Below are 23811 nucleotides of genomic sequence, written 5' to 3'. Positions count from 1 at the left end.
TAATATTAAAATGGATCAATCCATTTTCAATCTTTGGATTGAAAAGATGCCAAGAATACTTTGTTATTCTGAATGGCAATAGTCAACTTCCTATAAACTTCATTTTACCTTTCTGAAACAATAAAATGTGTACATATATAATTTTAATTTAAAAAATGTTTTTCTAGGGAATTCCCTGGTGGTTAGGACTCAGTGCTTTCACTGTGGAGGCCCGGGTTCAGTCCCTGGTCGGGGAACTAAGATCCTGCAGGCCGCAAGGCGCAGTGTGGTCAGAAAAAGAAATAAAAATGGCTTTCTAATGTTAATCTCAGCTAATCTCTACATATTTCAAATTATACAATTTATGTAGTGTGCCCAGATTGGTATTTAAAATTTTTTGCATAGAAGCTGCATGAAAATGTTATTATATAATTAATTCAAATACAATGAGAAATGCTAAATACTTAGATTTTATATTTAATACAGTAAATTATTTAATGCTTTCTCACATTTTAGTTTTAGAAAGTATTGGAAATATTCTAACAGGTTTACATATAAGTTGATAAAGCTAAAATTTAAAAACCACAATACTTTAAAATATCACAGATGTATTGTACATTTGTGTACTTACTATAAACTTAATCCTACTAAAATTTTTTTCAGTCAGGAAAACAATGTTTTAAGGAGAAATTTAGAACTACTTTTCTGTTTAATGTTTGGCTATTTGGGTATAAATCTGTAGTAGCCAAAGAATATGTTCTTGCTGAAATGTTGGCAAGAGTTAAGTCACAAATACTATTACATTAAATCACGATTATAGTACATAGGCCATCTTATCTCTAAAAAATGAAAAATGGTTGGAATCTTTGGAATTCCCTTCCCCCACTAACTCAACAAAGCCCAGATTTGTTGTAGTTTAAAACACTGAGACACATCTTCTTGAGCTACCCAATCGTAGCTGCTTTTCACTGATTAAATTGTTCACGATCTAATTGGTCATCTGCATATCATGCGAGATTTGTGCACCTTAAAGACAAATAGCGGGGGAAACAGACTGCAGCAAATCTGTTAAGAAAATACAGTTTATATTCAAAACTAGAGCTACTTTTAGCACAATATATTGAATGGTTATGTGCCAAAATTTTTGTTAAAGTTTTCGCAATTCCCTATCTGCCAGAATTGAAAATACGAGCTTCTGGCCTTTAAGAGCTGTGTAACAAAGATCTAAAATTGGAGAATAGAGTATTAAAAAACTGAAATTAATTCACATCTGATTATTTAGAAAGCTATTAAATGTGAATGTGAACTTTTGATACCTAAAATAACGTCACTAAAAGCAGGCAATTAGGAGACATCTGTTTAAGAAAACAAAAACAGCAAAAACTTTTCCAAAACTAGCACAACAGTGATTTAATTAAATTTAATTCTATATTTAGGATTAAAATAGAATGACTTCACAGATTGCAATCAAGGCCACCAGAAATGTACTTCAACAAAAATATTATAATCAGAACACATTTTAAGACTAAGTATACTTAAGATGTCATTCTTCACTTGAATTTCTCTCAAAAGCTTCAGATTGCAAATTGCATTATTTTTATTGCTTCCCTTCTCATTTAGCACAAAATCGTCTCTTTTTAGTTTAACTATGTGCCCATTAATAGACAAATGGATAAAGAAGATGTGGCGTATACATACGATGAATGTATATTACTCGGCCATGAAAAAGAAAATTTGCCATTTGCAACAACATGCATGGAACTAGAGTGTATTATGCTAAGTCAGACAGAGAAAAACAAATCCTGTACAACTTCACTTATATGTGGAATCTAAAAAACAAAACAAACGAACAAACCTAACAAAACAGAAACAGATTCATAGATAGAACAAACTGGTGGTTGCCAGAGGGAAAGGGGTTTGGGGGGGATGACTGAAATCGGTGGAGATTAAGAGGTACAAACTTCCAGTTATAAATGAGTCACAGGGATGTCATGTACAGCACAGGGAATACAGTTCAATAATATTGTAGTAACTTGGTATGATTACAGATGGTAACTAGACTTACTGTGGTGATAATTTTGTAATGTATAATAATATTGGATCACGATGTTGTACACCTGAAACTAATATAATATTTGTTAAGTCAATTATACTTAAGTTAAAAATTGACACAGGCAATGGCATTAAAAAATGTTTTAAACAATAAAATTAAAAAAAGAATTTCATAGTTTCAGCTATTTGAAGTGACCACAGGGGTTTAGGACATACAGTTATGTAAATTTGCTCAGGCAAAAACTTAACCACATGTCCTATGAGGCTGTTACCTGAGAGGAAGTCACTTAGCTTATGACTGAGCCTAGCTCAGCACTGACATATGACTATGGCTTTACTGCTCTCTGTTTACCAATATTAGGAGAAAATGTCCATAAAGTGAAAACTACTAGAGTAAAAAATACTATTTGTGAAAAATTGCTTCCAAAAGAAAGGTAACTGATAGTGTTAGGATGGAAAAGTAAAGATTAAAGGTCTTTGTAGCATTAGCTGTAAGGGAGAGGATTTGGATAAAGTAGCAGGATAAATTTGCCAGTGGTTTATCTCAGATACAAATGACCTTATTTATTATGTGCTTTATATAGAAAAATAAAAATGAGTAACTTTATTGATTGTTCTAGGCAATACAAAAATCACTGGGAGAAAGCTAAAGGTGGAAAAAGGCAGAATTTAAAACATTATAAAGATAGGCAATGGAACAGAAAGAAAAAAAAATCTAGTAATTGACTCAGATCAATGAATATATAACATATGACAAGACTATATATTTAATGGAGGAAGGACATTAACTGGTGATTCATAAAAGGAAAAAGAAATCTACCTCACACTCTATACAAAAAAATTAATTCTGTAGCTTTAGATAAAAACATAACATAAAAATATAAATAAAAAATAAAGCTTCTAGAAAACTAAAGACTATCTTTGTGATCTTGGGGTGGGCAAAGATTTCTAAAAGAGGACACCAAAAAGGAGTAATTATAAAAGATTGATAAATTGGATTTAATTAAATTCAGGAACTTCTGTTTATCAAAACAAACAAACAAAAAAACACCATTAGTAGAGTGAAAAGGCAAAGCACAGGCAAACACACATGGAATATATAAATAATTCCAACAAATCAATAAGAAAAAGACAAACAACTAAATAGAAAAACAGGTGCAAAGTTGCCGGATGATAGGATATGTGCATACTCAGCTTTAGTAGATACTGCCAAACAGTATATGCTTGAGACTTGAACAGGTCCTTCACAAAAATGAATATCCACATGGTCATAAGCACATGAGAAATGTGCTCAACCTCATTAGTCAGGAGGGAAATATGTTAACAATCAGAACCACCACTTTGGAAAATTGCTTGGCAATATCTACAAAGCTGAATGTATATGTGCATACTCTATAATCCAAAAATTGCACTCCTGGATATATACCCAACAGATTTATATATATAAGTGTACCAAAACACATTTAAAAATGTTTGTAGCAACAAAATTTGTAATTTTCCCAAGCCAAAAACAACCCAAATATCTATTAGTAGCAGAATGAACAAACTGTGGTATATTCATACAATGCAAAACTCTAGCAATGAAAAATGAACAAGCAACTGCTACACATATAATAATGAACAAATCTTAGAAGCCCAAGGGGAAGCTTCTCAGTGGCTGGTCCTGTCCTACTGCTTGACCTAGGGGTGGTCACACTCAGAGGAGTGTATATACTTTGTGATGGTTAATATGCTTTTTGCTCCCTTCTGAATACATGTATACTTCAATGAAGGAGTTCCAAAGCAACTCCTTACCAAGAAAAAAATCTTTACAAATGATTTTAGTGCCATATTATACAAATCATAAAGTGTATGGAGACTAAATTTTTTTTCAGTTATACTTTATTTCAGTTTAAATTTTATTAAGAAAATGATATGCTGTAGAGGTGTTTGTATCTTATGACTGTCCAGGGTCCACTGTATTCACATTTTTTGAACAAATATATGAGAAAAATGTGAAATTCTAAGACCAATGAGCTTTATAAATTTTTCAACATGAAATCATAGTATTATTTTCTCTTCCACAACAATCCTCTTTCTATTCATATACGATTACTTTATCTCACTGTAGTCTCATAATTTCTTCCCTCTTTTATATGCAGAGGGAAAATACAGATGTCTATCAGCTTTGATCAATGATGTCAAAATTCAAACTTGGTACTTACGGAAAGGACCTCTGCTCCAGCGCAGGATGGGAAGAAACCAGTTCCCTTTTCCCAACTGCACCTTTGTTTGGTGTTTTCCTGGCATCCCAGTAGGCAATAACGAGAAGGCTAAGAAGGATGCCTAGGGCTGACTCCAGGATAAGTATTTAGAACTGCAAAGCCATATTTCTGCAGAAGGTGCTCCCTATTCTATAATTAAGAAATTAAACCCCATTCATACTCATGACTTAAAGATAAGACTGAGCTGGGAGGAAGGTGGATATTAAGTCTAATTTCCCACAAAAGAGGAATGAAAACCCAAAACAAGTAGGCACTGTAAAATTGTTTTTGTCTTTTTAATGGCAGGTCAAATATCCTGAAACATACATATATTCTGATAGTCTTCTAATCCCAGTTGAGTTCAAATATTAAAGTAACACACACGAGCTAAGAGAATTCAATATTGTTCCAAGGCACTTACTGAATCTCCATAACTAGATGAAAACAAGGACAATTAGGATGGACAATTAGACAGTATATAATATAAAAATAACTTTTTGCTTACAATTTACAAAATGTATTATTATTACAATCTTTGATCTCTGATAACCTGTAATGCTGGCTGCATGAATCCAGCAATTTTAAAATTCAGAAACTATTTTCTAAAACTTCAGGGCAAATAATTTACAAATAAGGTACACAAAGATTTAGACCATGCAGAAATTTCTTACATCTTCTGTTAATAATATTTTATGACTGTAACTTTATCAAATTATATACCTACTTGCCCTGTACATATACAAAATAATGCATACATGATAAAACATTAGCAAAAGAGTAGTCCTTAAACTCAATTTATCATAAAAGTATTACTATATTAACATGTCTACAAGCAGCGTGTAACAGGGTTAAGAGACATTAAGGCAATAATACTTGAAGTTACAAAATAAACCGTATGTAATACTTTTTCCTAAGTGTAATATAAGGCAGGTAGATGGTCCCAGCAAAAAACACTAAGGTAACAATCTACACTGCTGTTAGTCCCACATTTTTAAGATGGAATACTATAAATCTGGCTTTCAGTGGCACTTGAATTTTCCAGTATAATTTAAAGTGTCTTTTAGTTCCCTGAATCATGTCCATTCTGAAGGTGGATCTCTTGGTCCTTTGGGTTTTCCACAGCGATTACCAAAACCTATAATCAAAATACCACAATAATTCTCTAGTGTTCAGAAATATTTTTACACTATTAAGCTCATGTCTGTAGACATTCTTATTTTCTGGAACAAATAAATTTCCATATGGAAATTTAGAACTTAAACTAAACAAATCTCTACAAACACAAACCAACTCTTAATTTGTTCTGGGTAGTTGAAAATAATTGCTTCTTTTATAAAAATAAAATCAATTCTATCAAAATGTAAGAAAAACAGCTAAGATATTTTAGTCTTTCCAACTCAAAAGAAAGATTTGTTTACACACTGCAGTTTTTTATATTTTAGTTTTTAACCTCAGTATGAAACAGAATAAATTAGTTCATTTGTTTCATAATTAATTCCAAGCAACTTGGACAGTACATGTTTTATGCTTGGCAAGTGCCATTTAAGAACCTGAATAAATCATAGCACAAAGATAAACTTTGCCTTAAGGAAATTCTGGAATGATGGCAAATAACTTTTTTTCATTCTTGCCAGCATTAACTACACAATTACAGTTTTAAAATTATCTAATAGACAAATTACCAATCTCTGTGGCTTCTGTTGGACTTTCTGATATTTGATCTTTCTTGTTACTGAAAGTAGGTGGACATTCTGTACAAGTCTCTGTATGAATACCTCGTGCTGGATGGTCTAAAATGCAAATCAAAGCCATTGTTAGTCATAATCATGTGTAGCATCATAGGTAGAAGAATCCTCTAATTGTTTTAATGTGGGCAGTTAGTTAAAAGAGCAAGTATTTTCTTGAGCATAATTTTAGAGGCCCAGGTAAATATAAATGCAAGGGGGTAATGAACACAGGAAATTATATTAGGTGTTTGGTATATCTGCAGTGAGTACTTCTGCTGTGTGACGATTCTCCTTATGCTCCTACTTCAACTGCAACTGAAATGCCTTTATATAGAAATCAATGGCAAACAAGTTCATAGTTTATTAATGGACTTAATACTTGTGCTTAAAAGTAGTAATTCTTTTCTTTTAAGATTTAGCATTGCTTAAATTTTAGTTAGTTTACATATTTAACTGCCAATGCATAAGATTAGTAACAAAAGAAATCAACTACTATGATTCAGGCATTCTTTCACCACCTTCGTCACATCCCCTACACCCCCTGTAAGGAACTTTTCTGGAAACTTGGAATACACATCAAATAACAGACAATCCTTGTCCTCAGGTGCTTATAGTCTAGACAGGGGTCGGCAAACGTTTTCTGTAAAGGGCTAGAGAATATTTTAGGCTTTGCAAGCCACGTACGGTCTCTGTCGCACATTCTTCATTGATTTTTGTTTCTTTGTTTTTATTTTTAAACACCTCTTTAAAATGTAAAAATAATTCATTCAGCTCAAGGGCAGAATAAGAAAACAAGCCACGGGCAGGATTAGGCCTGTGGGATACAGTTTGCTAACCCCTGGTCTAGTAGGAGAGCCAGACAAGTACATTACTTATTATAGTAGTGTGTGATAAGGTTTATAATAAACAGGGACAGAAAGGAGAGGCATGTAGACGAAACAAGTGGCGGAGGGGTATTCCTCATATTTCTATGAGGAAATGATGATTTAGGCTAAAAGCCTCAATGAAGTAAAGGGCCTACTACTGAGTAAGAGTTAGTGGGATTCATGAAGAAAATAAAGATTTGGAAAATTCAGGGGAAATAAAAAGGGTATAAACTAGAGCAGGTAAGACAACCAAGCAACGCTGAGGGCTCAACTGTGGATCAATCCTAGAACTGTATGCTCACTCTGTAAAACTGAGCCAAGTTCCCCAGCAGTATTCAGTAATCCTGAGGGATAAAGTAAAATGGTATGGGAATTAGGGGCAAGAAAGTTAAGGATAACTGTGAGTGTGACTAGAGTGATGGATGATGGTATCTAGATTGAATAGAGAAGGAAGAGAAACCAGAAAGGAGTTAACAGATAATAAGAAAATAAAAGACCCAGGGATCTAGCCATAGCAGCAGTAGTAATATAACATAGATAATAATAACAGCATTGCTACCATTTCAGTGCCTACCATGCGCCAGGCACTGTCTAATACTCTCCATATATGATTTAATTTAATTAAATCTTCACAACAATCCTCTAGGGTAGGTTACTACTATTATCTGCATTTCACAGAGAAGAAAACTGAAGCCTAGAAAGATGAGGTAACTTGCCCAAATCCACATAGTAAGTAAAATGGCAAAAATGGGACTCCAATCCAGGTGGGCTTGACGCTAAAGCTTCTGCTCTTTTCCTTATAATATGTTGCTGCAGGAAAGTAAACAGAGAGTAATAAAGAGTTTATGAGATGGAATGGAGCCCCATTAGGCAAAGATCCAGGAAGAGAGCAGCTGAAGCAGAATGGAGGGTAAGGGCAGAGGTGATAGATAAATTGAGGGAACTGTATAAGCTAGGATGTTTGATGAGCTGTTTACGTAGTTACTGATTTATAAGAATTAACAAATAACTTGACCTATTTTACTATGATCGTAAAAGTAATGTAGTAGAAAAATTTTCTAACTTGGCATTATAACACTGGGTTGAGCTAACATAATCTTACTAGCCTTCACAAATGTAAAAGTCCTAAAAGGAAGATTTCCAAAACAATTGATTTTTAGGCACCCAATTCAATCATCTAGGTTAATTTGGGGCATTTATTCAAATCATTGTCAGATCTACATTCTAAGTGTTTTTATAAACAACAGAAATAAAATACAGGAAAATATTTTAAAAATAATTTCCTTCCCATCAGCCTGTAACTACTGATAATAAATGCTGTTATCCTCCTGATCAATAATAATATCTGGTATAATAACGAATTTAAAAGAATTATACTACATAATTCAGGTTCTAGAAGAGTTGTCCTACATATTTTCACATACTGAAATAACCAAATAAATAGCATACACCATGAGACATGCTATTTTATGGAAATTAATCTATATAATCTATAGCAAAAAGGAACACAATCCAACTTACCACATGTTTCACTTCCAGAGGTTATCAAGCCCTATAAGGAAGACATTCAATAGCTATTACAGTACATCCCTTTCAGGTACAAATTATAGAAAATTTGGTCTGTTACGAGTATATATCCCAATAAATCAAGATCTATCAAGATTCTCGTGTCAAAGGAAAAGAAAACAATGGTGTTTTCAATTAGGGTTAAAAATTTTTAATGTTGTGGTGTTTTATACTGGGAGTAAAAGGATAGGGGAATTCCTTTTCCTTCTGGATGAAAACTGAAAATGCAGAAGTTACTACATAAGAGAACATACACACAACTGCATTTTGCCAGCCCTCTACTGTATTCATCAAGTTATGATATCACTGATTGTAAGACACAGCATCATTATTAGGTTACCAATACTTTATTTACCAATTAAAGTATATCACAATGCTTTTTTAATCAATTTTAAGATATACGCCAATTTCAGAGATATTCAAATATGAGAGAAATATTAATGTTGATGAAAAATGGCATTTCCCGTGGCTAAAATACTTAGCTACCAAAACATTTCCTGAATGTGAAAGGAAGTCTCACATGACCAGAAAAACCAAAGGGAGAGACAATATACCTGGTTTTATAATGGAAAGAACAAAATCTAGGAAAGCACTAGGACCCTGAAAATAGTAACTCCTGTTCTATTCATACCTCCAAAATGATTTGAAACAAGGCATAATTTACAAATTTCAAAAGCAGCTTGGGAAAATTTCAAAAGCAGCTTGGGAATATGACCATCACTCTGAAGTGATGGTCATATGTAGATCATAATGCTCTTTAAAAAAATTTTAGGGCTTCCCTGGTGGCGCAGTGGTTGAGAATCTGCCTGCCAATGCAGGGGACACGGGTTCGAGCCCTGGTCTGGGAAGATCCCACCTGCCACGGAGCAACTAGGTCCGTGAGCCACAACTACTGAGCCTGCGTGTCTGGAGCCTGTGCTCCGCAACAAGAGAGGCCACGATAGTGAGAGGCCCGCGCACCGCGATGAAGGGTGGCCCCCGCTTGCCGCAACTAGCGAAAGCCCTTGCACAGAAACAAAGACCCAACACAGCCAAAAAAAATTAAAATAAATAAATTAATTAATTAAAAAAAAAGTTTTAGATCTCACATTTTATACACTTTTCATGTGAAATTATAGCATAAGAAATAATTATCAAAAATTATATTTAATAGTCTTAAGGTAATAACTAACAAACAACTGTAAGATAAATTAATAAAACAAAAGAACAAAAATATTGAGCTATAGCTGTTCCAATCCCAAAAGAACTCACTTCAGGTTTTCTTTGTTCACACTGTTCCTGATTTTGAAGTTCACTCCACTCAGCTCTTACAGGTGTATCTGAGAAAAATGAAATCTTACAATTAACATCTTTAATTCTTAAAATTTCTTGCTTTAAGGTAATATACAAAAACAGATACTATAGATTTTTAGAAACTATCACTTCCACTAAAAAATTTCTAGCTTCTATTAATTGAAGAATATGCCCTTAAGCTTTCTTACTTAAAATTTAAAGAATTGAGTTATCAGAGTTTATTACAAGTGCATTGTAATCTACAGGTATGACAGACTTAGACTTATTTATTTAATATTAGTGAAGTATACGGCTTCACTGTTTTTTAACATTCTTAAAATCAGTTAAAATGAATAAAATATTTGTAAAATGCAGCTCAGATAAGACTAGTAGTGTGCACCTCCACTGAGCACAAGACACTGTAAATATATTAAAGCTGTTTCTATACTCTTTTTCAGGATGGGAAGGATGAGGAATATATTATCAATACTCTGAAATATCACTTTCTCCCTCACTGATACTCTTGTGGCCTTAAGGGTCCTCAGTTAACATCAACTGAGTGATGCCTGCCTACAACAGAATTTAAATGTTTACTTACCTAAACTGGTACCAAGTGAAGCAGTTAATGTCTTTTCATAAGTAAGTGCCATTTTTAATGAATGAAAAGACAATAAACTGTATACAGTTATAGTTGCATTTAACTGGATTATAGTGTTTGATATAAATGCAGCCATTTTATTAGCAGTCTTAGCAAATAAAAAATACCATTATAAGTATTTTTCATACAAGGAATTAAAAACATTTGTCAGTATAAATTCAAACCTGTTTTTCAATTTAATTGTGTAGCTCAACAGCAACAGACTGTAATCAGCCATGTTTTTCAGAGCTTATTATTAAAGCATGAAATAGGTAAAATCAGAAGATACACTCACTATGTTCACTGGCCAATACAAAAGACTCAGGAGTTCTTTCAGGTAGGGGAGGAGGCGAATCTTCACTAACATCAACATCTAAATCAAATACATAAAATTTAGACAAATTATGAACTTGTTAAAAAATGTTAACTCATTTAAAAGTGAACTTTTTATCTAAACAAAATAAGACAGCTTTCTTGACATTCTCAAAAATCACTGCCACAAGTATCTAAGAGAACCAGTTTTTAAAAATGCAAAAATAAACAAGATATCGTTATCACTCGACTTGTTATCAAAAACAATTATAAAGCTTATTGAGCAAAGACTGAACTCCATCACTGTTGCACAGAGAAAGTGACTCTCCCATGACTTTCCTGACACCGTGTAGGCATTAATCACACTGTCCTCTGAGTCTGAAGGCATCTTCAGCAGAGAAGCCAGCAGGCGAGTGCCTTCTCTACTGGGTTTGCCGATAATGCTTTGAGTCCACAAAGGAAAGCTTCAGTCATTTGACTTAAGTCAGTGTTTCCCAAACTGTAATCGATTGCTTAACTCCTTTTATGAGTTTTGCCATACTGTGGACCATATGTCCTATTTTTTTAAATCCCACTCATTTTAAACTTAACTATGTACTTCAGTCATGTTTTAAATAGTAATGACTAAAGTAACAGATTAAAAGTGCTAGTTATTTTTCTAATACACAAAAATATAACCATTAAAATTTTTGGATGTTCATTTATTTATTGCCTAAAATCTTGTGAACAGTGGCATATGACCATACTTTGAGAATAGTGACTGAAGCCATATAAAAGCTTTTCACCAGTAAAAACAAAATTAGCTCTTGGAAAAGACAATGCATTAAGTAAGCCTTGTCAGTTAGCCTTATTATGGCATAAGGTGAAATGAGAGTATTAGATCCTTTGAGGTTTCACTGGAGGTAGAAAAAGAAAATATGAGGATACAATTCTGTGTGTGGACTCTCAGGTTAGAACTAAGATGGGACAAAGAAAGGAAGATGTGAGGATCCTATATTGTCTGGGCCTTGACAACTGTTTTCTTAAAACTGTGAACAACTGTGCCATGATACTTTGCTATTTTACCACATTTGATAGGCTATGCATTAAAAAGAGAGTGAAAATCAAAAAAAGCCTTTTCAATTTTCAACATGCATGAGCCAGGTATGACTGCTCTGGTTCCTCCTACAATTATTTAGCTGAAGACACAAGAAAATACAGCCCCTGGATCCTGCTGAGAGAAGAGTTCCAGTCCAATACTTTGTATATATATATGTGTGTGTGTGTATATATATATAAAAATCTGTATACACACACACACACACACACACACACACACACATATATATATATATAAAACATGAGTACTGGAACTCTCTCTTGCACATAAAGTTAAGCTACTAAAGAACTATCTACCCTGTCTGGTAGTAACAGTGTAAGCAATCATCGTATTTCCCCTTGCTCTTTTGTTACTAAGAGCTCACAGTGAAGAGATGGCTGTTGGAAGGAAGAGATGCATAATCTTGACATTGTGGTGCCATTTCACAATTACGTGAACAAATCAGGAAGGACAGTATGGCTTGTTTACATCAAGTATCAAGTATCTTTTGGAAACTCTATACCTCTTCTGTTACAACAGTCCTCACTCTTGAAAGACTTTATTTTCTAACTGTGGCCTTGGCTTCTCAACTGCATGTTTCTCCCTGGATCTCTGGATTGCCTTTTCTGTGTTATAAATTTGTGTTTTAGAGGTTAACCAACCAGAGCCTGCACATTTTTCATAGGCTTTTGTAAATCATACACTTTATGGGAGCCTAGTGTAGCCATGTCTGAGAAATCTTTCAGGAGGCCTGAGTCAATATTAAAATCAGAATGATAGCCAGGAATTTTTTTTCAGGCAGTAACTTATGCAAAAGTTTGTTTTAGGTATCAAAACAAAATTATTCCATAGCAAATTTTAAAACAAACAAGCAAACAGTAATCTAATCCTTGTGCCAAAGGTTCATCTACAAGGTAAATAATTACTAACATTAAAAATAGGACTGCTTGTAGTTATGCTGCAACACAGAATACTTACACAGGAAAACCATCTGTTAATACCAAACTCATTTAGCATAGTTAAGGTAGGGTGAAAAGAAACCAGAAATCACATTTACAGCTATCTTTGCTTTGAAATACAAATAAAATGGAGAGAAAGGAAGTGAGCTGGTATACAGAAGAGTGCTTTCAACTATTCTGTGCAGTATGTTGTATTCTAAAGGAACTCTTTCTGTTATCACCAAAACACTGGTCATATGGCAGTAACTTTTAATAAGCGTGTCATATCATGCATCCTTCCTGCCCTCACCAAACTCTATTTCTAGTAATGGTTTAAAAAAATTTATTTCCTAGGTACAAAACACATGCCTGATATGCTAAAAAAAAACCACAAAACGACAATTTCTTATCTACATATTTTCTTGTGTAGTTATAACTTAGCAGTTATTTTTCAAACTCTGAAGTCGAGGGGAAAAAATATATTAACAATTTTAAATTATGCCAAACTGGTGAAGTAGTATTTATTGTGGCAACCATTATCTTCTGAAGATCCTTGAAATAAACCACAAAAGAATCAAGAACATAGAAAATCCTGTAAATTTAAGAAACTAGCTTAGACTCTCATTTACTCTACCAGATACATCCCCAAGATTAAAAAAAAGAAAAAAAAGTATGTGTGAGTTGAGGAAAATAGAGGCATCACAGTATGGGTGGTACTTACTGGGTCAGAATTAGAAAAAGTCATCTTTCAAGTTCACAGTACTTAATTTGGCTGCACAAATTTGGCTGCACATGTAAATACCAGTCTATGTGTGTCACTATCAAAGTTCACCAACAAGTAAAAGACCACTGATAATCAACCTATCAATAAATAGCTCTTGTGTTTATATATTTGCTGTCAACATCATGGTCTGTTTAAGATGGCAGCCGTGGTAATTTTTAGCAGATTAAAGAGGAGTTTCAAGACCCAATAATACATCTTGGGAACTTAGGGCATGCGTTATCTTGAAATGCTTAGACTGCTTAAAGAAGAGAGTCATTAATTAAATAGTAGTAGCACTGATGACTAGACATGGAAATATCCCACTTTCTACTGACTGAATTAAACTTCCTATATTCTGAGCAGCTACAATATTGCTCCTTGGTTAATAAACTCATTGTTGAAAGGAGCCTTTTTTGCAAGCATTTGTGAGGAGGTTTAAAATTTTAAAAAGGTATTTTGTAGTTAAAAGATCATAAAGATAATGAAATAGATACCTGTAATATACATGGGTGAAATTAAATGGCCAATCAAGCCATTCTACAGTATTTGTGTCACTGTCACTTTAAGTAATTCTATCTTCCCTAAATTATTTCTAATTATTCAGTCATATAAAATTTTGACCCATATAAATACTGAGAGTTGTAAGATATAAGAAGAGAAAATTTTCAGTTACAACAATTTAAATATTTTGGAAACAAAAAGTCCAGTAATGCAATGTGATCAAACTAAGGTAACAATAAATAAAGGCTTACTTAAAAATAAAATTAGTATCAAAAATAATGAAATTTTGCGTAGGTTCTGGAGTAAAGTGTGGAATAAAACATAATGAATTAATATAGCTAAAGTGCTTAGAACAGTGACTGGCACATAGTAAAAATATTATAAGTGTTAGATACTATTATCATTACCTTTTTCAGCACCTGAATGTATTGTTCCTGCTATATCATGTCTAGCAATGGACATTGATAATACTTTCCTTGTAGAAATGCTTTCAGTACTAGCGGCAGCAGAAACAGTGGCACTTGCTGTTGAAATACTGGTTTTATTCTTGGTCACAGCACCATCAGAGTTCCTTTCATCAGAGTCCGAGTCATCAGAGTGAAGAGGATTAGTAAAACTGAGGGGTGCTCTGAATAGAGGGGAACTGTTGTGATGATCTGTGAGATCATGGGTTGCAAGTTGTGTCGTGGGGCTTGGTGTTGAACTCCCAGTTTTCATTGTTTGACAGTGGGTATCTGAGGATTTGCCTTCAGAGGAATCAGGCATGGGTAGAGTATTCTCAGGTCCATGAAATGACCACGGTGCATGTCCTTTCTCATCAAGAGGTAAGCGGTCTGGCCTTGGAGGTGTGTCTGAATTCTTCTTTGATTCTTCTGGTAGGATAACTGGAGCTTTATTTGACTGTGTTGCATTGCAGTCCACACAGGAATTCTGGGAAATATCATCAATTTTTAGATCTCTTGAATTCAATTCCTGTGATTTAAAGATTTTATCAGTTGTACATGGTGAAGCCGAAGCCGATTTAATTTTAATTGCATGTCCCCTATTCAAGAGTGTGTTCCCTTCAAAACTTTTTGGTCCTTCTTGAAGAGGGACCTTCTTAATCTCAAAACTTAAATTTCGCTCCAATTTTTTATCTATTTGTTCAACAGTTGATTCATTTTTCCCTGTAAGTTCTGTTGATTTATTATAGTTTCTGTTGAGGTCTGTTGAATGTTGTTCTGATGAAACCACGTGCAACACTGGCTTTGGATGGTATCTGTCATTGTCCTGCCACACAGTAGTGACTGTTGGAAAAGCTGAAGGGGGAGAAGGTGTCAAGATGGGTGGCACTGGGTGAGGTTCTGGAGGCTGCAGTATTTCTTCCTTAGCATCCCCTTCTACAAGGCAACTGGAAAATATTAAGAAAAGGGTATTAGAATGTTCATCCTTTTAAAAAATAAGTTGATAGGTAACAGTTATGTAGCTAAGCTTCTTTAAATTAAAAGTCAGTAGAGTCTGTGGTTATGAATAAAAAATTAAAATTTGCCAAACTAAGAAAAGTTAATGTTTAACAAGATAGTAATGTATGTACATTGTTTAAAAAAGTCAAATAACACAAGAATTTTAATAAAAAACCAGCAGTCCCCTCCCACAGCCCTCCATTTACCCTGAGACATCAGGTTTCAACTTTTTAAAAACAGCTACTTCGAAGATTTGCCTCCATATTTCAAAATATTTCAAAATGCATAAACGTTATTACTTGATCTTTCTATTTCACACATACTCTACTGTCTTCCTACTATGGAAATGTCTTCTCCATCTTCCTAATACTGCTAATTTTTGGTTAGTTCAATCTTATGACTACAGTTATTATTCATACCAATGACAGCATGATTTCCTATTTTTTCTTATATAACTCTTATTTTTTCCCTAATAATTGGCTTGGGTTTCCTGTGTACCATCAGTAATTCAGCCCTTCTTCAAACTTTCCTGCAGATTTGTACACCTCCTCTCAATTGGTCAAGCGTACCAGGTAACTATCAATATCACAGACATCCCTCTTAGAAACCTTGAGCCTCGCGTTCCAGTGTGGACCCCTGGCCCCCGAGGCTACCTTAGAGCTGACACTCTCTCTTGTGTTAGACTCTCCTGTTTCCCAGGTCCCATCTTTGTTTTTCTAGGTACACTTGCTCAATTTAGTGGGTTACACCCTCCAATTGCTTCTTAAAAACTATACATAGGAAACAGATTTCCTGAGGTCTACGTAATTATTATGTTTTCAAGGTTACTGACTTTTGGAAAAGGCGTGTTATTCTGGACTAGAAATAACTTTCCTTCAGACTTTTATAACTGTGATTCCCGTTCCTTTGATTGTGAGCTGTTTTTTCTCTTTTGAGCTTTTAGTTTCTTTTTTTTTTTTAAGTCTTCATGTTCTACAATCTCATGGTGTAACTTCTTTTAATCCATTGTATTACAATTTTTAATCCACTATATTGAGACCTTTCTGTGCAAAAATTCATGTTACTACTAGGAACTTCTTTCCTAATTTCTTCTCTTCCAGTCTCCTTCCAGACTATGATTAGTTTTAGTTATAATTATTATTATTACTATGATTATGTGACATACCTCCTGGTTTGATTCTCTAATTTCTTTATCATCTCTCTCCTATTTTCTCTCTTTCTATTTGTTCATTTTCTTGGGAGATTTCCTTGACTGTCTTCTAGCCTTCTTTAGTTAAAATTAAATTTTAATTTTTAAAATTTATGCTATTATATTTTTAATTTCCAAGAGCTTCTTATTTATTATGACCTGGTTCTTATTTCATGGTTGCAATATTTCCTAATTACTGAGAAAACAGACAGTTGCCACCCCCCCATCTTTTTTCTATTCTGTGTTGTCTCCATTCCATCCATTTTTTCCTGCTTATTTGATTATGTCTTTCATGTTAGGGGCTTTGTCAAGTGTCTGATAATTCCTGGTTCTGTTCATTTTGAGAGAATGGAATATTTTAAATGACTGGGAAATGTGTATGTAAATGTAAGGGGGAGGGCTTGTGGCTTAGTGGCCATCTTACTATTTGGTGACTGAATACAGTCCTTGCAACATCATTGGTGGGCCACAACCATCAATAACTATCGATTTCCTCTCTTGGGCTGGTTAGTTTTTCAAGAGAGGGATTCTGTCTCCCACCAGAAGTGGCTATCAGTATTCTGGGAGCCAAATAAGGGGTGGGAGCAATCTCACTATCCAGCATGCAGATTCCTGCTTTCAGCAAGGAACTAACAACCCCACCATCAGTTGGACCTGATATACTGAACCCAGAGACTTCCAGGTTCAACCACACCAAAGTAAATCCCTCCCTACTGTGTTCCCAGGTGTGTGTGAAGCTGTCATCTGTCTGCTCAATTTGATGGAAGGCATCTGGGGTTCTAAACACTCTTTATAGAGACATTCAAGTATTCTTCTTGTTTTCAGTCCCATCCTACACACCAGGCTTAAGGGGGACCTCCAATTTCTGGGCCTTTCTGGGGGTTCTTTGAAGACAATCATCTTGATTCTTATTGGCTTCCCTCACCTACAAGAAAGCAAGTTTTAGCTTTCTCTGTTCTAAGTCCCTTTTCACATTGGTCAATGTGTTTTCCACTTCCCAAAATTCTGTCAAAATCTCATTTACTACCACCTTCTCTTCAGTTTTTTGGTTTTTAATCTTTATATATTTTTATGTTCCTCCACTATAATTTTAGGAAGTTTAGGGAGGCACCAGAGTTAAATGTGCTTAAACTGCCTATTTAACCAACAATCCTGTAAATGTTTTTAGAAGCAGTAGCCTTACATGATGTTGATATGTACATAGTAATGAAATTCTTAGCTACTCACATTTTAAAAAATAGCTTTAAGTGAGGTACAGTTGATATACAAAAACCTGAACATATATTTTTTTTAATTTATTTAATTTATTTATTTATTTTTGGCCGTGTTGGATCTTCGTTGCTGCACACGGGCTTTCTCTCGCAAGAGTAGTTGCGGCGAGCGGGGGCTACTCTTCAGTGTGGTGTGTGGGCTCCTCATTGCGGTGGCTTCTCTTGTTGCGGAGCACGGGCTCTAGGCACACGGGCTTTAGTAGTTGTGGCATGTGGGTTCAGTAGTTGTGGCTCGCGGGCTCTAGAGCACAGGCTCAGCAGTTGTGGTGCATGGGCTTAGTTGCTCCGTGACATGTGGGATCTTCCCAGACCAGGGCTCAAACCCGTGTCCCCTGCATTGGCAGGCGGATTCTTAACCACTGTGCCACCAGGGAAGCTCTGAATATATTTTTTTAATATATATATTTATTTATTTATTAATTTATTTATGGCTGTGTTGGGTCTTAGTCGTGGCATGCGGGATCTTTTGTTGCGGCGCGCACGGGCTTCTCTCTAGTTGTGGCACGTGGGCTTCTATTTGTGGCGCACAGGCTCCAGAGCACGTGGGCTCTGTAGTTGCAGCATGCGGGCTCTCTAGCTGTTGCGTGCAGGCTCAGTAGTTGCAGCATGCGGTCGTAGTTGTCCCGCAGCATGTGGGACCTTAGCTCCCTGACCAGGAATTGAACCCGCGTCCCCTGCGCTGGAAGGTGGATTCTTAACCACTGGACCACCACGGAAGTCCCAGAACATATTTAATGTATACAATTTGATGAGTTTGGACATATGCATATATTGGGTTGGCCAAAAAGTGCTTTTGCTTTCTAAGTAAAAATAAAAGACACATTTTTCATTTTTACCAAGAACGTTATTGAACAACGTATTCACCCTTTTGTTCCACTACCTTTTGCCATTTTTCAGGCAAGTTCATAATTCCGTCTTCCCAAAACTTTTCATCTTTTTGAGCAAAGAACTGTTATAGGTGCCTTTTACAGTCTTCCAGGGAATTGAATTTTTTTTCCATTAAGAGAATTTTGTAAAGACTGAAATAAATGGAAATCCCAAGGTGCAATGTCTGGTGAATACGATGGATGAATCAGAACTTCCCAGCCGAGCTGTAACAGTTTTTGCCTGGTCATCAAAGAAACATGCAGTCTTGTGTTATCCTGATGAGAGATTATGCATTTTCTGTTGACTAATTCTGGATGCTTTTTGTCAAGTGCTGCTTTCAGTTGGCTTACTTGGGAGCAGTACTTGTTGGAATTAATCGTTTGGTTTTCCGGAAGGAGCTCATAATAGAGGACTCCACATACACAACATCCAATCCCACCACATATGCAACATCACCTTCTTTGGATAATCCGAAGAGCAGCCTTTGGTGTGGTTGGTGGTGGTTCATTTCACTTGCCCCACGATATCTTCCGTTCCACATTACTGTACAGTATCCACTTTTCATTGCCCATCACAATTTGTTTTAAAAACAGAACATTTTCATTATGTTTCAGTAGAGAATCGCATGCAGAAATACGGTCAAGAAGGTTTTTCTCGCTTAACTTATATGTAACCCAAACATCAAAGCGATTCACACAACCAAGCTAGTGCAAATGATTTTCAACGCTCGATTAGGATATTTTGAGAATGTCGGCTATCTCCCACGTGGTATAACATTGAATGTTCTCAATTAATGTCTCAATTTGAGCACTATCAACTTCAACTGGTCTGCCTGACCGTGGAGGATCGTCCAGCGAGAAATCTCCAGCACGAAACTTCGCAAACCACTTTTGAAACATTCGATCAGTCACAGCACATTCTCCATATACTGCACAAATCTTTTTTTGCATTTCACTTGCGTTTTTACCTTTCTTGAAATAAAGCATAATATGCCAAAAATGTTGCTTTTTTTCTTCCATCTTCAATATTAAAATGGCTACACAAAAATTCACCAATTTTGATGTCTTTTTTAAATGCACGCTGATATGACAGCTGTCACAATACAATCAAACAAAATTGTTTTGAATGAAGTTAAAGATAACTAAGTGCTACTAGAACCATCTTATGGAAAAAACCAAACGAACCTTTTGGCCAGCCCAATACATCCATGATAGTATCACCACAATGAAGGTAATAAACATATCCATCACCTCCAAAAGTTTCCTTGTATCCCTTTGCGGTTCTTTTTGTTACTCAAATTTAACTGATAATTACACTAACAGACTTTCCCCTTATCCTTCCTTAATCTAAGGCTTGTTGAAATAAGGCTTAATACACTTTTATAGTACTTTCATATGCACAAAAATAGTATAAGCCCCATCACAAAAAAATATATGCTACATACTGACTTTCCACTATGGTATTCAGCATTCATATTTTCACGAGGTATTCTGATGGAAAAAAATTCCACTGGTGATAATGACTTGCATCATTCTTATTGTAAATATTGTTCTTAATTTCATCTGTCCTGAGGAATGCATTTTTTACTTCTCAAAAACAAAACAAAACATTCAGGACCTACCACTTGCTAGGTATTACACCAGTACCAGAAGACAGAACAATGAACACAACAGTTTGGGTCCCTAAGGAGTAAAAGTAAGCTAAAAAGGTAAGTTGGAGACATACTGTGAAGGCCCAGAATTTCACGGTAAGAAGTTTGGTCTTTATAATATGGAAATACTACATTTAATTGGTGTGACAAAGTCTTAAAATGAGTAACTCTATAACTTTTATTTCAAATTGATGTGTTATAGAAACTCAGAAAATTATTTTCCTTATAATAAATTAGGCTGGATTCCATATGAGATGGAAAGATTATAGAGGTGAAGGAAATGACAACCAAATTATTAGAACATAACATTATAAAAACAAAAAACCTTCACTACTACCCTTTCTTCTAGAGAGTTAATACTATATAATGAAAAGAGTATTGGACTAGAAGATAACAGATGTGTGTTCTTAGTTGAACTCTGCTACTCTATGCAGGTCAACACCTTTGGGAACTAGCTATATTAACATCCATGTGATCAAGATTACTGTAAAAATCACTGGGTTCACTATATCACTTAACACTTTGACATATCATTGACTGTCTACAGAATGAATAAAGAATACATGTGATCTAAAAAAGATGAGAAAACATATATAATAGATGCTATATCAGTGCTAATGATTACTTTTTAACCAAATGATATCTCCTAAACACCTTACACTTTGGAGTTGAGGAAGATGCTCCACTTGTGTTTAACCTTCATTTCTTGGTTTTATTATGTATTCTAATATCTATCAATAACTTTAAAAATACATCTGAGATTAAAGGTATTTCTGAACAGTGAGAAGGAACAAAACAAGAATTAGAAAAGCAATAAAGCACAGAGAGCATAGGAAATTAGAGAACTACAGTAAGCATGCATAGCAGTGTGTTTTGCCAAAATCTACCCTCATTTATCTTAAAAAAATGCCAATTTGGATAATTCAATTAGAACTTTAAATTTTCAGTAGTCAAATAAATCAATCTTGTCCTTTGTGATCTCCTTTATCCCTTCTATTATATCCCCCTCTACAAGTCTGTCAAACATTAAACTATATTCTATGTTTCAATGATTTGACTTTCGATATTTAATTAATTTAACTATCTAAAGCTTACTTTGGTGTGTGGTGTGATATAAAGATCTAAATATATTTTTTCCCTGAATGGTCAATAATATAATATGACTTAATAAATAACCCCTTTCTTTTTCCTTGTTTAATATATGTTAAATTAATTCATAACACAATCTATAATATTTCCTAGTTGCCTATTCAAGTCCATCAACTAACTGGTGTGTATGTATGTGTATGTGTATATATACACACACACACACAATTTTTTTTTTTTTTTTTTTTTGGCCACTACATGCAGCATGCAGGATTTTAGGTCCCTGACCAGGGGTTGAACCCGTGCCCCCTGCATTGGGAGTGCGGAGTCTTAACCACTGGATTGCCAAGGAAGTCCCAACTGGTATATTCTTATACCACTAACAGATTATAATGCATTTTATTTATTTGTTTGTTTGTTTATTTTGGCTGCACTGGGTCTTAGTTGCGGCATGCAGGATCTTTTAGTTTTGGCATGTGGGCTCATGGTTGAGGCATGCAGACTCTTAGCTGCAGCATGCATGTGGCATCTAGTTCCCCGACCAGGAATCGAACCCAGGCCCCCTGCATTGGGAGCATGGAGTCCTACCCACTGGAGCACCAGGGAAGTCCCACTAACAGATTGTTTTAAATATAGTTTTATAATTTTTAAAAGGGTTGGTTCTCACTCATCACTACTTTCATCCTAAATTTTCTTTGGTATTTTTGTCTCTTTATTCTTACAAGTGAACTTTAACATTATATTGGAAAGTTCAGAGACGATTCCTTTGGTATTTTGATGAGAACTGCATCAAATTTGAAAATAAATGATATTTTAAGTATCACTGAAAAAAGCTAAATTATATTTAACTTTTCCAACCAAGAACACTTAATTTTTTTCACTAATGCAAATGAATACATTTCTACTTCAGGTTCTACTTTCTACTTACGGTTATTTCCAGGTATTTATGTTTTGAAAGGGATCTCTTTAAAAATTTTTTCTTCTCCTATTTGGCTGGTCTATAGGACCACTTTCTACTTTTATTCAACCACTTTGCTCCTCTTTCTTATAAATTAGTCATTTTAAGGAAATATATTTGGTTTTAATGTAATTATTTTTTAAATCAACAAAAGGAAAATAACATTTCAAAGAAGAACCAAAGGGCTTCGCTTCCCTGGTGGTGCAGTGGTTAAGAATCCGCCTGCCAAGCCAGGGGACATGGGTTCAAGCCCTGGTCCGGGAAGATCCCACATGCTGCGGAGTTGCTAAGCCCGTGCGCCACAACTACTGAGCCTGCGCTCTAGAGCCCACGAGCCACAACTACTGAGCCCACATGCTGCAACTACTGAAGCCCATGCGCCTAGAGCCCGTGCTCCACAACAAGAGAAGCCACCACAAGAAGAAGCCGGTGCACCGCAATGAAGAGCAGCCCCTGCTTGCCGCAAAAGCCTGCCTGCAGCAACGAAAACCCAACACTGGCAAAAATAAATAAATAAATTTATTTTAAAAAAAGAAAAAACAGTCAAGTAGAGTAATAGCTGTTTTATGTATATGGATTTCTCCCATCACCCAAATTTCTACTCGCCTTTTTCCCAGGGCCCTTGGTCACCTGAATCCCACCACATCCTATGCTTGATCAGAGTTCCCAAATGCCTCTATTTGAGCATACCTCAGCTCCTTGTTTTGATCCCAGAAATACCCTCACCTATCCACGATATTCTAAGTGCCACAGATGTTTAAAAGTCCAGTTCATCCTCCCAGGCAGCCTTTAAAGGAAGTAGATAGATATTCATGTATTTCTGCCAGATATAAAAACTCTCTCGTTCTTGGCCTCTATAATGCCACTGTTTCCTGGTTTTCCTTTATCCCTTGATTGTTCATTTCTTTTTTTACAGCTTTCTTTTAGTTTGCTCTTCACAAATTTTGGTGCTTACCAGGGTTCCCTCCTTGGTACTTTGAGATATTGTACCCAGAATCTGAAAGATCTTATTCATGCCCAAGTCTTCTACATCAGCTATATACAGAGTCCTCAGTATATCTTTACTTCCAGCCTAGATATCAAAATGTCTAAAACAGAACCACTTTCTGTCTTTCTCCAGTCCTATTCCAACTTAAGTTTGTTTGAACTGAGAGGCATTAGAAGCATCAAGTATATTGTTTTTGTCTCTGAAATATTTATAAATTAAGAAAAATTTACTAAGGCATACTTTTGTGTCTCTGTAGTAAATTTGTTGACAGTTTATAGAAATAACTAACAATGTATACTTCCAGAGTGCTGGTGTTAGTGAAAAAATATCGAGAATATTATTAGTTTAACAACATATATATTGAAAAGAGAAAATGAAATCTGCTATTCAAAATCTACAATTTGATTTCTTTAAGTATTTATAAA

The 23811-nt window shown here is 35.0% G+C and overlaps 1 protein-coding gene and 1 long non-coding RNA gene across 5 annotated transcripts in view; one reads left to right on the top strand and one right to left on the bottom strand.

Annotated features, from left to right (window-relative positions):
• The window catches only part of LOC137768814 (uncharacterized), an 81113-nt gene that overhangs the window by 38006 nt on the left and 19296 nt on the right, over window positions 1–23811 (top strand). Inside the window, exons 4-5 of one of the 3 annotated variants that reach the window (XR_011074809.1) lie at window positions 20335–20411; window positions 22553–23484. The exons of 1 other annotated variant lie outside the window; for it this stretch is intronic. This is a non-coding gene — a long non-coding RNA (uncharacterized lncRNA). Of the gene's footprint in view, window positions 1–20334; window positions 20412–22552; window positions 23485–23811 lie in introns of those variants that run through there. One more of the 3 variants, XR_011074810.1, reaches the window with a different exon arrangement.
• The window catches only part of PTPN12 (protein tyrosine phosphatase non-receptor type 12), an 89489-nt gene continuing 70234 nt past the window's right edge, over window positions 4557–23811 (bottom strand). For both annotated transcript variants that reach the window (XM_068550439.1, XM_068550440.1), the window contains exons 13-18: window positions 14342–15324; window positions 10638–10715; window positions 9685–9752; window positions 8389–8419; window positions 5957–6064; window positions 4557–5409 (exon numbers count right to left, since the gene is read on the bottom strand). In XM_068550439.1, coding sequence (XP_068406540.1) covers window positions 5348–5409; window positions 5957–6064; window positions 8389–8419; window positions 9685–9752; window positions 10638–10715; window positions 14342–15324 — 1330 coding nt within the window. In that variant the 3' untranslated portion in view covers window positions 4557–5347. The remainder of the gene's footprint in view (window positions 5410–5956; window positions 6065–8388; window positions 8420–9684; window positions 9753–10637; window positions 10716–14341; window positions 15325–23811) is intronic.

The sequence above is a fragment of the Eschrichtius robustus genome, chromosome 8 (assembly GCF_028021215.1).
Source record: "Eschrichtius robustus isolate mEscRob2 chromosome 8, mEscRob2.pri, whole genome shotgun sequence".
Classification (NCBI taxonomy): domain Eukaryota; kingdom Metazoa; phylum Chordata; class Mammalia; order Artiodactyla; family Eschrichtiidae; genus Eschrichtius; species Eschrichtius robustus.
This window is presented reverse-complemented; position numbering and strand designations above follow the sequence as displayed.